At 39.7% G+C, this 15,116-nt stretch overlaps 1 protein-coding gene across 1 annotated transcript; it reads left to right on the top strand.

Annotated features, from left to right (window-relative positions):
* The first annotated feature begins 1,394 nt into the window (after positions 1–1,394).
* scamp4 (secretory carrier membrane protein 4) lies at positions 1,395–13,435 on the top strand. Its single transcript, XM_074635898.1, has 7 exons — positions 1,395–1,572; positions 2,093–2,120; positions 2,821–2,949; positions 3,094–3,250; positions 7,743–7,844; positions 10,321–10,438; positions 11,929–13,435. The coding sequence occupies exons 2-7, from the start codon at positions 2,114–2,116 to the stop codon at positions 12,115–12,117; spliced, it is 702 nt and encodes a 233-aa protein (XP_074491999.1). The 5' UTR covers positions 1,395–1,572; positions 2,093–2,113; the 3' UTR covers positions 12,118–13,435.
* The last annotated feature ends 1,681 nt before the right edge of the window (positions 13,436–15,116 follow it).

The raw sequence follows: 15,116 nt of genomic DNA, 5'->3' as shown, positions 1-15,116 counted from the left end.
AATTATACTAAACCTTATAATTTCCAGAATACCATAATTTTACATGCTGGAAATTTTTCATTTCCAACTTTCACTCATCTTGTCTGCTATTCGCGCGCCACATTCTCTCCTCCTCTCCCTCCTGCTCTGTACCTGTAGACCATCAGCGCGCCCCGCACCCCCGCCCCTCCCTGCTTGATGGTATGATCCTTGTCTGTCATCACCTGATTGGTCGCACGGACGTCATTAAACAACATTCAATCACAGTCAGTGCATAGAGTGCCCGTGGCGTGGAGAAGATCGTCCTATCATTCTGCCTTGAACTAATAAAATAAATTAAAAAACGGCTCTCGGATGGGAGCCGGCTCTTTTCGTTCACTTAAAAGAGTCTGCTCTTTGAACCGGCTCGTCTGCACTCGTCGAAATTGAGCCAATCGCAACACACAACCGCAGCTTAAGTTACACTGCGCATGTGTTATACCCCATGACCCTTGTCTGCCCGTGACCCAGCCTCCTTTCCATAGGCCTTGGCTCTCATGAGGAAGCAGACACTAAACAGACACAAAATGGCCGCCATATTGCAGTTAATTTTTTTTTTAAACTATCAAAATTAGATCCAGCATGCTAGAAAACATATAATTTGACACCAAGTTCACCCAAATCGACCAAGTAGATGAATTTCTATGAGAGAAACCAGCAGTTCAATTTGGCCGCCATCTTGGATTTCCAAGTGGCCAATCGTGTATATTGCTCAGTGTCCCCTCTGGCATCATCATGCCAGATTTGGTGCTTGTATCACTATTTGCATGATTTGACCCTGATTTTATTCTATGTCTAGAGAATGTTTTGTTTGGTTTCCATTAAGGTAACAGTAAAATCAAAGAACATTATATTATTAATCTGATTATTCTCTTAGCTAAATTTCATATACATAAATCCAAATTTAGTAAATCTAAACTTTCATTTTTTGTATTTGAACATGAAACCAAACAATACATTAAATTGATTCTCTCCTCCAAAAACAAAAAAGTTAATAAGACGGTAACTTTATGCAACTCCTTTAATATATTTATCTAAATGTTTATTTTCCCTGGCTTTGTACTTGTAAGCTGTTCATCCCCTGGCATCTGTTATTTTGTCTTGTTGTTCCTTTAACAGTTTTGCACATGTCTTTGTAATTGAACCTGTATTACCAGTTTGTGAAATAAAGGCAATAAAAAATATATATTAAGAAAAAAAATATTTGCTTGATTTTTCCACTATGCGCTCCACTATAAACTGTTTACAGATTTGTTTGTTTTTCATGGGTGCAGGATCCGCACTTTAATACATCCATGTGATCCACACAAACGTGGTGTCATCATGTTGGAAGTCACGCGTTTCCCGTTTACCGCTCTCACATGAATCCTGGGATTTGTAGTTCTTCAGGCCGTCGAGCGCGATCTGTATAGACACTCCAGAACTACAAATGCTGCGGTTGTTGCGCATGCGCAGTGTGCTCCATGGGGTCGGTTGAGAACGCGCATCCTGAATGATTCCCGGACCCCTGCGGTTTGTCGACGGAAACGTGAGGAGATAAACCGCTTTATCCCGGTAATATGGACTTATATTAAGCTTTATGTTTGCTAAGATGTAACAGCATGTTCACTGCTTGTCAGCTGCCAGACAGTTAGTCAGATTAAACAGATAAAGAGAGATAAAGCTCCACTGCTACTAACGTTGCTGAGCCTCCTAATAGCGCGCTTTAGCTGCTATCTGCTGTAGAACAACATCACAACATAAAGTCCACACATGATGACCTCACACAGCTGTAACAGGTAGAAGGACAGCTGGAGAGTTTGACTGTTTTAGTGTTAGTTTGAGTAAAGTTGTCAATGTGAGAGTTAAGTTACTAACTTTACTTAAGAACTGGTTGAAGGTTGCATGTCAAATTGTGATCAGTGTTGGCATTTTCATTAAAGTGAATAGCAATAAGGACTATTATGTATGTGTATAGTAAAAATGCATGCAAATTGGGTTGTTTATTTAGGTTTTGAGCCTTGAATAAGTATCAAAGTGTATGGGTGTTTACTGTTTATTTATATTTATATTTCTGTGTATTCTTATTATCCAGGAAAGAATTGGGGATTTCAAGATGGCAGGTTTGTCACTTCAAATATTTATTTATCTGTCTATCTGTCTGTCTGTCTATCTGTTTACCTATCTGTCTATCTGTCTATCTGTCTATCTGTCTACCTGTCTGTCTGTCTGCCTGCCTATCTATCTATCTACCTACCTATCTACCTGTATCTATTTGTTTATCTGTCTATCTATGTAGGGCTGTATATTGGCAAGAATCTGGCGATACAATACATATCGTGATAAAGGGGTTACGATTCAATATATTGGGATATAATGCGATTTTTTTAAACCTGATTTCAGGAAAACTGTCATAGTATAAAGAACACACCACCATATGCATAAAATCTGAGTAAAAATAAGTTTACTTTTTTATGCAATCAGAACAACAGCATCTGCATTTGCATTTATCACAGTTCCTGTAACATCCAACATCAAAGCACTACTTTCAGAGGGTGCATCTGTTTACAGATTAGATAAAGTAGACTGAGTTAATCATGTAAACTATTAATTAAAAAAACATAACGTTGCGATATTCAAAATGTTCTGTATTTTCTTACACCCCTACTATATACCTACCTACCCATCTATAAATACACACTCCACGCTCCACTGCTCCACATACCTGTCTCCTGTGCCCTGTAATTAGGCATGTTGCGACATACCTGAATATAAAATAGTAAGACGATAATAATGATGATGACACGTTCCTTCCTGTTTTAGAGCGGGTAAATAACTTTCCTCCGCTGCCTCAGTTCATGAGGATAAAGCCGTGCTTTTACCACAACATCGAAGAGGAAATCCCCGCACCCCACCAGCTGCTGGTGCGCAGAGTCTACACACTTTGGATGAGTGAGTGTTCTCTCACACACATTTCTTAACGTTGTGTTGTGTAATCTTTCTGAAGAATGAAGAACATGCATTCTTCCCTTTACTGTTATGTTTAACAATGAATCACTACCTTTTCTCTTCTGTCCTCCCCCCCCCCCCCCGCAGTGTATTCAGGCACACTGTGCATAAACGTGATCTCGTGTATTGCTTGGTGGGCCGGAGGTGGAAGTGCCATGAACTTCGGCTACTCTCTACTCTGGCTCATCCTCTTCAGCCCGTGCAGTTACACCTGCTGGTTCAGACCGCTCTACAAAGCCTTCAGGTTAGTCACCATCCAGTAAATGTCATGAAACAGAATCATTTAAAGTGCACACCACCCAAAGAGTCTCTGGATACTTAACAGGTTAAAATACACCGATCAGGCATAACATTATGACAGCATGGGCACCCTGACCGGTCTGCGGCTACGCAGTCCCATACGCACCACCTGCTCCTCACTGTGTGTTCTGACACCTTTCTGTCGGAACCAGCATTAACTTTTTCAGCAATCTGAGCTCCAGTAGCTCTTCTATTGGATCGGACAACACGGGCCAGCCTGCGCTCCACACTTGCATCAATGAGCCTCGGGTCTGACCCTGTCGCCGGTTCACCGGTTTTCCTTCCTCGTACCACTTTTGGTAGGTTCTGACCACTGCAGACCAGGAACATCCCACCACAGCTGCAGTTCTGGAGATGCTCTGACCCAGTCGTCTAGCCAGCACAACTTCCCTTTCCCTCGTCAAAGTCGCTCACATCCTCATGCTTGCCCATTTTTTCTGCTTCCAACACAAAGTTCAAAATGTTCACTTGCTGTCTAATATATCCCCCCACTGCCAGGTGCCATTGTAACGAGATAATCAATGTTATTCACTTCACCTGTCAGTGGTCTTAATGTTATGGCTGATCGGTGTATAACATCAGACACACAAGTATGAGACATCACATATAAAAATACAGACAGAATCCCAAACATATAAATAGGAATGTTAATTTAACAGGGTTTATGTTAGGCAATTTTAAATGTTCATATCCACCTTATTCTCGGGGGTGTTACTGTAGAAATGATAATGTGTGTAACTTCGGTGAGGTAGCGGAAGTAGCAGTAACCTAGTTAGTCCCATAGGCTAACCATAGTGGCTAACCGCCAACGGTGCTTCTTTTGAAAAGTAATTTGCCTTCAATTTAGCAAATGCTGCTTTATTTTTAACAGGTATTTAAATAACAATATAATAATAATATAGGGAGATATTATAGAGTTCATATGGTGACTTTGCTGATGTAAACATTACTGTTGCTGCTCTAGACACAACATGTAGCCTAGTTATATTTAAAATATTCAATTCTAATCTGGTTCTGAGTTTAAAAACAACCAGGCTGACAAATATAGCTAACATGCAAACTTCTTGTTTATTTAACGCAAGTCATATCATCATCGCAGTATTGAACAATGATATTGCACATTGCTGATTTTCCTCATATCGTGCAGGCCTAACTAGGACAGCTGCTTTATGATCTCACTTCTCAGATCTGGTACGGTCTCTGGCTTCCTGCGTTTTGGACCACATGAAGACTCTTGTTTCCGTCATGTGTAGGTGAGAGAGAAAAGAGCTTCATAGTAGGAGGAAGATGCAGCTGACAGGAAGAGCACAGAGTAGAAGTTGTAAATGTGTAGACATTCTGTAAATGCGTACATATACTTTATATATTATTGGCTAAAAGGTCAAAGTATTTTGCTGCAAGAGCTGGAAATACAGACAAGTCATCAGTTACAACTCAGCACCTGTGTGTGTACGCACTTACAGATTTGTCTACACATTTACAGATCTCAAAACACTCGCAAATCTAAATACCATTTGGAGATTTTTTTTCACACATTTACAAATCTGGTTACGCGCAACTGCATTGAGATACAGTTACACAATTGCAAATAGTTTTGCTGCAGTAATGACCCCATATGAGTCCCACACTTATGTTAAAATGTGGAACATGTTAACCACAGTGGCACCCACAAAAACGCCCACAGAAAACAAATGAAGATTCCTCTTCATTCACCTCTTTTATTGTCATATATACTGTATATATGTGTGTATGTATAAGTGTACAAGGAGACATGTCTTGATGAAATAATCAAACGGCATTGCAGAAATGAATTTTATGTGTGGGAATTTTCCTTTGTTTTCTATGAGCAACCACAGTAATGATGTAAACAAATAAATCAGACAATAAACAGTGAGATGTGGTCTTGACCGGTCTTGAAATAAAATGCAGAGTTTGTCTGAGACCGAGTAAAAATATGGTCGGTTCTGAGACGAGACCTTCAAAAAGTGGCCTTGAGGCGGGTCTCATGACAAAAAACGATCTCGAGTACTAACAACACTGGCGGTCAGCACAAGATCTGATATGAAATTACTTTGAGAGTTTTGGCTGCGTAAAATGAACGATTTATGATCTGTAACTTAATGGATTTCTGTCAGATTATTTTTCAGTGATACTTGCGAAGCAACTTTTTCTGACATTATCACTCCCTCCAGGAAATATACAACACCGTGGTTCTTCTGTTACTGATGGATTTATTCATCATAATTACATCGCATCACACACAAACTGTAAACAAAACTGTTACGGTAAATATGCACACCGAAACAAAACACTAAATAAACATACCTCGCTGGCTGCACACGACCGAGAGGGAATGAGTCCACTTGAACACTGTTTTTTCAAAATATGGGGCAATGCAATCATCTCAAACTTATAACTTATAACTTTGAACGGAGAATAAAATCTGCTGCTGCTTCACATGTCTTCTAGAAGGAAATTGCGGCAACTAAATGTGTCCCCGCACAACATAAGACATAAACATTTGTTCCTATGTGTTAATACAAGCAAATCAATATTAAGGAAAAGAAATTGCATAAATAATACTATGTAAACAAACATTTCAAATAGTGACATACATAATTATGGCAGTTAAAGACATGAATGTCATGAAGTCGTCTAAGTTCAGAAGAACACTGACAGATGAACATTTAAAATGATGACGATGATGATATTACTTTATTGTCAGATCAAGTCTGAAAGTTTTCTTTCATCTCAGCAGCTCCATTTGCAACATCAACACAGACAGGAAACAAGGACGGAAACATGCATTTAACATAACATTACAATCATTCAAGACCCTTCAACGTACATTTGGTCTGCGATTAGGCTCCATATTTAATAAATGACTCCATAAGAGTGAATCCACTCCAACATACACCTCTCTTGTTGTCTCCATGAAGTGCCAGTCACCTCACTAACTGTAGAAAAGACTGAATGCATGTCAACTACAGATGATGAAGGGAAGTGATGTAGGGCTTCAACTAAAGATTATTTTCAGCCCAAGACGACGTCCCTCAAATGTCTTGTTTTGTCCATAACTCAAAGATATTCAGTTTACTGTCATAGAGGAGTAAAGAAACCAGAAAATATTCACATTTAAGAAGCTGGAATTATTTTGCCTTTTTTTTTTCCTTGGAAAAAAATCAAAATAGTTGGAGGTTAATTTAATAGTTGACAACTAATCGATTAATCTTTTCAGCTCTAAAGTGATGTGATACAGAAAATACAGTAAGTAAGTAGAATAGTAGAATTAATATGAAGTAAGTTTAATAGTGTGAGCTTGACACATTAAAAAAGGTAAAGACATGCATTCAGAACAAAATACGCACATGCTGCTGGATTTAAGATGTTTTTTTTAGAGCTGCAACGATTAATCGATTAGTTGTCAACTATTAAATTATTCGCCAACTATTTTGATAATCCATTTAAATTGTTTTTTAAGAAAAAAAAAGTCAAAATTCTCTGATTCCAGCTTCTTAAATGTGAATATTTTCTGGTTTCTTTACTCCTCTATGACAGTAAACGGAATATCTTTTAAGTTGTGGACAAAACAAGACATTTGAGGACGTCATCTTGGGCTTTTGGGAAACACTCATCGACATTTTTAACAATTTTCTGACATTTTATAGACCAAACAACTAATTGATTTATCGAGAATACAATCAACAGATTATTAGTTGCAGCTCTAGTTTTGTTTTAAATTGGAGGCTCATCACCTCGTAATGAGCAAGTGTCAATTTAAGCAAAAACTTGCAGCCTATCTGTGTCCAGGCTGTGTTCATGTATTCAGTTATATCAGTAGGAATAATTATTGTTATTTATTACACGGCTGTGTTGAATATTCGATTCTGATTCGTCAATCACGGCGTTCTGCGGTCTGTTATTTCTCTATTGCAGACCGTTGCTATGTATAACAGACTGTTGCTATGTATAACAGACCGTTGCTATGTATAACAGACCGTTGCTATGGGCGCAGCTCTGATGTTGGACTCTGGTGGACCGTTTTTGTATCAAAATATTGATTTCTTCAGTAAGTAGCCGTGCAATAAGCGGAATAATGTACTGCAAGCGGGTCATTGTTGTGAGAGACCCCTCCACCAGGGGATTCTTTCACAACAATGTCCCGCTAGCTGTACATTATCCCTTATATAACGCTGGGAGGTATTGGAAATAATGTGATATATTGATAAATGTAAGCCGTATCGCTTCTACTGATTTTCAACTGTACTTTCATGCTTTGGACAGTAAGATTGTGAAACAAGTTTTGTTCTTGTTAAAAAGACTCACGTTGTATCCTCACATGTTGATAACTAGTAGGAGGAGGAAGAAGCAGCAACAGAAATAGAGCCACTCTTGGCTTGTTTGTGATCTCTTGTATCGTCTCTTTGTGTTCACAGGGCCGATAGCTCGTTCAACTTCATGGCCTTCTTCTTCATCTTCTTCCTTCAGTGTGTGTTGGCGCTCATCCAGACTATAGGCATATCTGGCTGGGGAACATGGTGAGTTGAACCACACCAGCTTTGAACACTGTGAACATGTTGCCTGCCAGTTTTCTTTGTTTGTTTTTTACCAGCGAGTGGGTCATGAGGGCTTTTGTCAAATGATCAAGGCGGCTGGAAAATATGTTTTCCATCAGACACTTACAGTGAAACCCATCACAAGGATGTTAACAGAACTGGGTAGTCATACACTATCTGCAGCTTTTGAGATTTTTATTTCTATTAGGGCTGTCAATCAATTTAAATATTTGATCGCTTGATAGTCCATAGTTAATCGCTATTAATCACACATTTTGTATCTGTTCAAAATGTACCTTAAAGGAAGATTTGTCAAGTATTTAATACTTTTATCAGCATGGTTGCCAATGGATTCCTTAGGTTTTCTAGTTTCATATGATGCCAGTATCTTCACTCTAGCTTTAAAACTGAGCCGTTACAACCTAAAAATCACAAGTTACGTTAATGCGTTAAAGTAACACGAGTATTATGTCCACATTGAGGGGGGGAAAAAAAAATTAGATTTTGAGAATAAATTCATAGGTTTACTAGAAAAAAAAGTCGTAGTATTATGAGAATAAAGTCATACTATAAGTAGTAATAAATAGTAATTTTCCGTGTTATTTTAGAGGGGAAATAGAGCAGCGTGTGTGAAAATGTGGAGCATCTTGTGAAGTTATACTTTAATTTAGGTTTCACAAATAACAAAATACCTCATCTTTTGGCACATCAGCACCACATTATCATCAGTATCAGGACCTTGAAAAGATTGTGCAAGAAACTGTTTATTCCGAAGAAAGAACCACACAGACCTGGGGAATGGCCTCTTTTGTGGAGGAGGAAATTACTTTTTTTCTCGTAAAGTTATGACTTTATTCTCATTAAATTACGACTTTTTTCTCCTAATATTATGACTCTATTCTGGAAATCTCGGATTTGTTTACCCTCAACGTGGCCCTAATACTCCATCCTATTAAAGAAATGAGTTGGGTTAAAATGAATTTATTATTGGGTTAACTTTGGCAGCCCTAGAAAAAAACTTTCTTAAAACTGAGCAATATTTGTGTCCAATAACTGAACAGCTGCTTGTGATAATAACACTGTTCACTGCTCATGATATATATTGTCACGTAAACTCAGTTTTACGCTGATCATCAGTGTGCTGTTTCCTCACTGCTTAAAGAGATAGTTTGGATGTTTTGAAGTGGGGTTGTATGAGGTACTTATCCATAGTCAGTGTATAGATTACAGTCGGCACGCCCCCAGCTTGGAGAAAAAGACAGGAGTACCAGCACGGGAGCAAAGCAATGTACTACTGTGGACGGGGGCCAGCAGCAAAAACAGATTTTAGTCATCTAAAAAACTCAATATCAGTTAAAGTGTACACTATATTTAGTATATTTTCACCGCTTTACCTTGCCGTCAGACAGCCCTTTCTGACGGGGAACTGAAGCAGTTATATCCATCCACTGTGTATGCTCTCTTCAAAGCCACCAGACTGCTTTGACAAAAACAGTAATTTTACCTCGCAGAACACAGGAGTTGCTGGTCTACCGCTGCCTCAATCAGTTAGCTTGTTTGTGTTATTGTGTGACTTTGGTGAATCCAAATTAACCCTTTAAGGGGCCATTCACATGCCACGTCTAAAAAACGCCAGCCGTAAATCCCTCACAGTAGTTTTACTGCTCAATTTCTCTGTGTCAGTTTGGCTCACCTTTCAACCGGATGTTGTAACGTTCTTGGACGGAGGATGAAACAAGTAAAATAGTCTGTAGGACAGATGTAGCTCTGGGTAGTCTTGCACTAAAATGATCAACTTCTCCTCCATATTTACTGTAGACTGATATTTAAACATTTTTTAAAAGTGGAACCATTTTTATCTCGGAGTGCAGCCGCTGCGCCCTGAAAAATAGGCGCGTGGGAACGCTTGCGCCGCAACAGCATCGCCTGCCGCGCACCTACATTGACAACGATGGATATGAACGCGCAAAAGACGTGGCATGTGTACGGCCCCGAAAACACCAAAGTCACACAATAACAAACTAACTAACTAACCGATCGGGGCAGCGGTAGACCAGCAACTGCCGTGTTTGTGTGGTGAAATTACTGTTTTTGTCAAAGGAGTCTGGTGGCTTTGTAGAGAGCAGAGATAACAGGTTCAGTTCCCCGTCAGACAAAATATTCTAAATATAGCGTAAACTTAAACCGATATAGATTTTTTTTTAGGTCACTCAAATACGTTATGCTGCTGCCCCCGTCCACAGCAGTACATTGTTTTACTCCCGTGCTGGTACTCCTGTAGGTAATACACTGACTATGGATGAGTACCTCATACAACCCCACTTCAAAACACCCAAACTATCCCTTTAATGGCTCTTTAGTAACTTTGGATATTTGTATTAAATCCACTTTGCTAATTTTATACTGTATGATACACTAACCCGTGCTACTCCATCTCACTCTCACCAACTCATGATAGCGGCTGGATTGCGACAGTGATGTTTTTCCGATATAATGTGGGCTCCGCTATAGTGATGCTTATCACAACTCTGCTCTTCACTGTGGTGACTGCTTTAATGGCACTGGTGCTCCTTAAGGTGAGTGAACGCAAAACGCTGAAAACACACTTTGCACTTTGTGTATAAACCCACACAGACGCTTGGACACAAATACATATTATGAACTTGTTTTTTTTTCCACTTTCTTTTCTATGATGTTATCTGTGGGGTACCACAAGGATCAGTTTTAGGACCGTTACTTTTTAGTCTGTACATGCTACCACTAGGCAGCGTCATCAGGAGGCACGGCATCTCTTCCCACAGCTATGCTGATGAAGTTCAGCCCTATGTAGCCGTGTCTCCTGATGACATTGGACCGATCGACTCACTTTTTAGTACTGATCATTGGTGCAAAGGCTCAGAGAGAGAAACTGGCCTCCAATATAAATACAGAAGGACTAAACCCAAGCCAAGAAGCAAAAAAATCTAGCAATGATTTTTGATTCAGATTTTAATTTCAAGGCTGTGTGTCACAAAAACAGCATTTTATCATTTGAAAAAACATCTCCCAGGTGAGGCCATTTCTCTCTCTGAGCAACACAGATTGATTCACGCTTTTATAACTAGCAGGCTTGATTATTGTAACGCTCTTCTTTCTGGTCTACCGAGGAATACAATAAATCAACTAGGGATGTTCATAATTAACCGTTTAACCGACATTAAGCATTTTAACCGATTAATGCTATCGGTTAAAACAGTTAAAAGAAATATTTATAATTAATTAAAAAGCTGAGCAGCTCGTCACTTTAAGGAGAAAAGCTGGTCAACCTTAAGAAGCGGAGCCGAAGTTACAGGATACAGGAAGTTGGCGCCGGTCGATGGCTCGCTCGGGGCTCGCTCGAGCGGAGCGGAGTAGGTGTAGTTTCGTAGCATTTATTCAGCAACAAATAAACTGCACACACACTGCTACACCTACGTTCACAGCTATAACACCACCAACAACCTCACACTCACCGCCAACACACACACGGACACTCATTAGAGTTACATCGCGCTGACGGACTGTATGTGTGTGGCGGCGGCGGTGAGCAAGAAGCCTCCGGCAATGCTAGAGCTGCTAACGTAGCACAAATACACACACTGTTTATCAGGCCATCCCTATCGTTAATCCGGGCACACAGAGTGTCGTTACGCCGGGCAGACACGCAGCGGACGCGAGGCTAACGAGGGTCGGTTATCGGTTAAGGAATTTTTTCAAAATGAGCATTCCTAAAATCAACTACTTCAAAATTACGCTTCCAGAGGATCTGAGAAGAGCTGAAAATATTGATATTTTTTAAACGTAAACTAAAATCCCATCTATTTAGTCTGGCTTTCATGTAGTGTTTTACAATTTTAGTGGTTTTATTATTTATATTCTATTTTACTCATTTTGTTTTATCAACATTTTACTACTTTGAGTAACTGTTGATCATTATGACATTTGTCAATTTATTTGTCAGTCACTTGCAAAGCACTTTGAAGTGCATTTGATTTGCTCGAAAGGTGCTATATAGAAAAAAATATTGATTGATTGATTCTTGTTGCAGGTGCACAGAATGTACCGTGGCGGCGGCGGTAGTTTTCAGCGCGCTCAGGAAGAGTGGAGCACCGGCGTGTGGAAGAATGCACCAGTGAGGGAAGCAGGGTTTAACGCTGTTGCTCAGACGGCCCAAGGCCCCAGCTTGCCCCAGTACCCGGCCGCAGTGCCGAACTACCCCGACAACAGTCACTGGTGATCACCGAGAGTCGCCGCTAGGTGGAGACAGATAGCCGGTCGTCTCCGTGGTGCAACATATCATGTCACTCTCTAGACATATTTTTTTTGAAACGAGAGGATAAGATTGCTATATAGAAAGTTTTTTTCACCACTCATTACTACACTTGGTAGTAGAGCTTAAAATTATGTCATTCCATTTCAACTTTCGTTTACATATAGTTTATTAAAATGAATGAGAGACAATTTTATGCTCTTGCAAATATGCAATTGGAAACTCAAAAAAGAGTAGCAGGATGTGAAGGATGTGTGCCTTATGATAGTTTTATGTATTGCCAAATCTGCATGCTAGAAGTCATAGTATGCCAAACAACAGGGTTTATTTTCACCCCCTTTTTGCAACAGGGAGAACGTCTGTTAACTGCACGATTTTTATCTTTTCTGTGTTATTATGTCAGGAGTTCAGTTTATTTTTGATACGCTGTGCTTGGCTGCTTTGGCTGTGATTTCTTGAAATGCGCCTTAATATTGCAGATTTTGTATGTGGAAAATAATCTTGCTTGACTTTCGCCTTAAATGCTTTTTTTTGTTGTTATTGTTGCTAAACTGGATTAATGCTTCAGGGAAGCAACGTTGTTGGTGCGTAATCCTCCTCTGTGATTTCTCACTGATGTGCCAAAACACGTTCCATTATTTTGATAACTGTTTAAAAAGTCACACCCAAAGTAGATATTGTTTTTTCTGCACTGTTTGCTTTCAGTGGTCAGCGCCCTGCCGTGAAAGCGCCTTATCTGCTGTTGTCAATGTTCCCGTCACTTTCACTTTCCCCCCCCTGATAGACTTGTGTTTTGGTGACTTGCATGCAGCCTATCATGGGAGTGGAACTGAACGGGAGTCTCTTATTTCAAATGAACTGACCTCGTGTAACCGATACAAACAACTCAACTGGCTGAAATAATAACTGCAAAACAGATCAGCGGTGAAGTGAAAATCTTGCATGTAAATGTAGTCACTGTGATTAAATGCAGACTAATTTACTGTCATTCCAACAAACATTGTTACAAATGAATGTGGCTTTTTTATGCAGGTAATCTACTTTTTATTTTGGCTCAATGATATAAAATGCCTATATGAAGTATGAGCACCAACTGGAAGTTAAAGGCGCCTCCTGCAGCCTCATCGTTTGATTTCTTTTCTTGTTACAAAAGTGTCCTTCATGGCCAACTGCCAATATTAGTATTTTGATTTTATTTTTTTTGTTATTTGATAAAATGAAATGGATCTGTTAAAACAGTAACCTTTAAATATTACCAACATTTCAATAAATATTCTTATTCCCATCGTGTCCGTCTGTCCGAGCTGAATGTAAGATACATTTTAATGGTTGGAACAAAAGTATAGAATATAGCAGGCCGGGTCTGTGCTTGATTTATTCATAACTCAAATTGTCCATCCTATTATCCAGTCAAGTGTTTAGTAATGTTAGCTCATCAGTTTCACAATGATTAAATGTTAAAGGGGAACACCACCTAAATAATGGCCCGATCCCATTGGCCCCCTCTAAGGCCTTAAAGCAGCCGTAGGCTAGATTGGAGCAAATATAGTCACTACATCCTGACAGTAGTGCATGAGACAAAAAAATAATGTCCTCCGGTGTTCTTCCGGTGTTAATAGAGAGGCGAAGTCCCTCCCCTTCCTGTGGACCACCATGGGACCTTATTTCGGAAAAAATATGAACGATAGTCAACGGCGAGAGACAAATATTTTTTTTGATCTGTAGTTTAAATTGCTCCATGAATCACACATATGATGTTTATCAATTTAAAACATAATTTTGCAAGTCAAGAAAGTCTCAGTTTGTTGTAAAACTGTTGAAGTATCGGACTGAAAAAACGTAATTAGAAAGACGACACACCCAAAAGTTGCGTAGTGACATCTCTCTCTGAAGCTACGATGCCTTTGTGTTTCCTACTGGGATGTACTCACAGGAGCAACGGGTCTCGATCGTTCTTTCTCTTCCCGGCTGATTAGAAGACCAGGAGTCGCTGGATAAAACACATCGGGTAAGATAGCGTTTCATTTGTGCGGGGAACATAGCTACGTTAGCTAGTTAGATAATTAGCTAGGGCTAGCGACGTATGATGTGCGAGACGAGAGATGTAGTTCACTGAGCGGTTTCACACAAAACTAAATGATACTACAACAAACCTGCGACGAACCGTGACTTTCTTGACTTGCAAAATGATCTTTTAAATTGATAAACATCATATGTGTGATTCATGGAGCAATTCAAACGGGATCAAAAAAAATATTTGTCTCTCGCCGTTGACTACTGTACCATGGTGGTCCACCGGAAGGGGCGGGACTTCGCCTCTCTGGCATCTGCAAGATTTCACAGACCGGAGGAAAACAACCATCAGAGCCGAACTGGAGCCTTGCCGTCTCTGAGCAGCTGTCAATCACACGCAAACTCCGATCAAACGCTCAAACTAGGCAGCGCTGATCAAATATGAATCAATATTCTATTACTGTAATGCCTATTTCTCGCCTCAAATGTTTTCAGAAACTCCTCGTAGTGCACTGTTTAGCTGTAAAATTAGAAAGTTTGTGACCCAGCAGCCATGTTGAGATCTGTTGAGGAAATACCAAGCACCGCCCACCAGCCAGAGCAAACTTTCTCATTTTACAGCTTCAGTTCCAGACAGAGGGTGAATACAGTTACTGTATATTCAGACAGACATGACAAGAACAATAATGTGTTTTTTGCACATTAAAGCATGTACATATGTTCTAGTAGGAACCCCAAATACAAGTATGAACCTGTAAATGAGCACGATATGTCCCCTTTAAAACAAACTGATACAAAATACAGGATTCAATGTTACCAGTTTCTCTGGGCCATCAGTTTCGGACCACCGTCACCTCTTGGCACATGTGAGGTCTGGTTTTAGTGCCCACTTTTTCTGTGTGTTTTTCTTCTGTATCTTCTGTCCTCAGTGTGAAATATCTTATCCTCGCAAA

This window comes from Sebastes fasciatus, chromosome 5, assembly GCF_043250625.1.
Source record: "Sebastes fasciatus isolate fSebFas1 chromosome 5, fSebFas1.pri, whole genome shotgun sequence".
NCBI classification, from domain to species: Eukaryota; Metazoa; Chordata; class Actinopteri; order Perciformes; family Sebastidae; genus Sebastes; species Sebastes fasciatus.
Note: the sequence above shows the minus strand (reverse complement) of the source record. Positions and strands in the feature narration are given on the sequence as shown.

What these genes read in the sequence shown, in the direction of transcription:
- scamp4 (XM_074635898.1), top strand. An exon ending in CCGCTCTACAAAGCCTTCAG is followed by an intron (nt 3,251 to 7,742) that starts GTTAGTCACCAT and finishes TTGTGTTCACAG; the next exon opens with GGCCGATAGCTCGTTCAACT. An exon ending in TGGCACTGGTGCTCCTTAAG is followed by an intron (nt 10,439 to 11,928) that starts GTGAGTGAACGC and finishes TTCTTGTTGCAG; the next exon opens with GTGCACAGAATGTACCGTGG.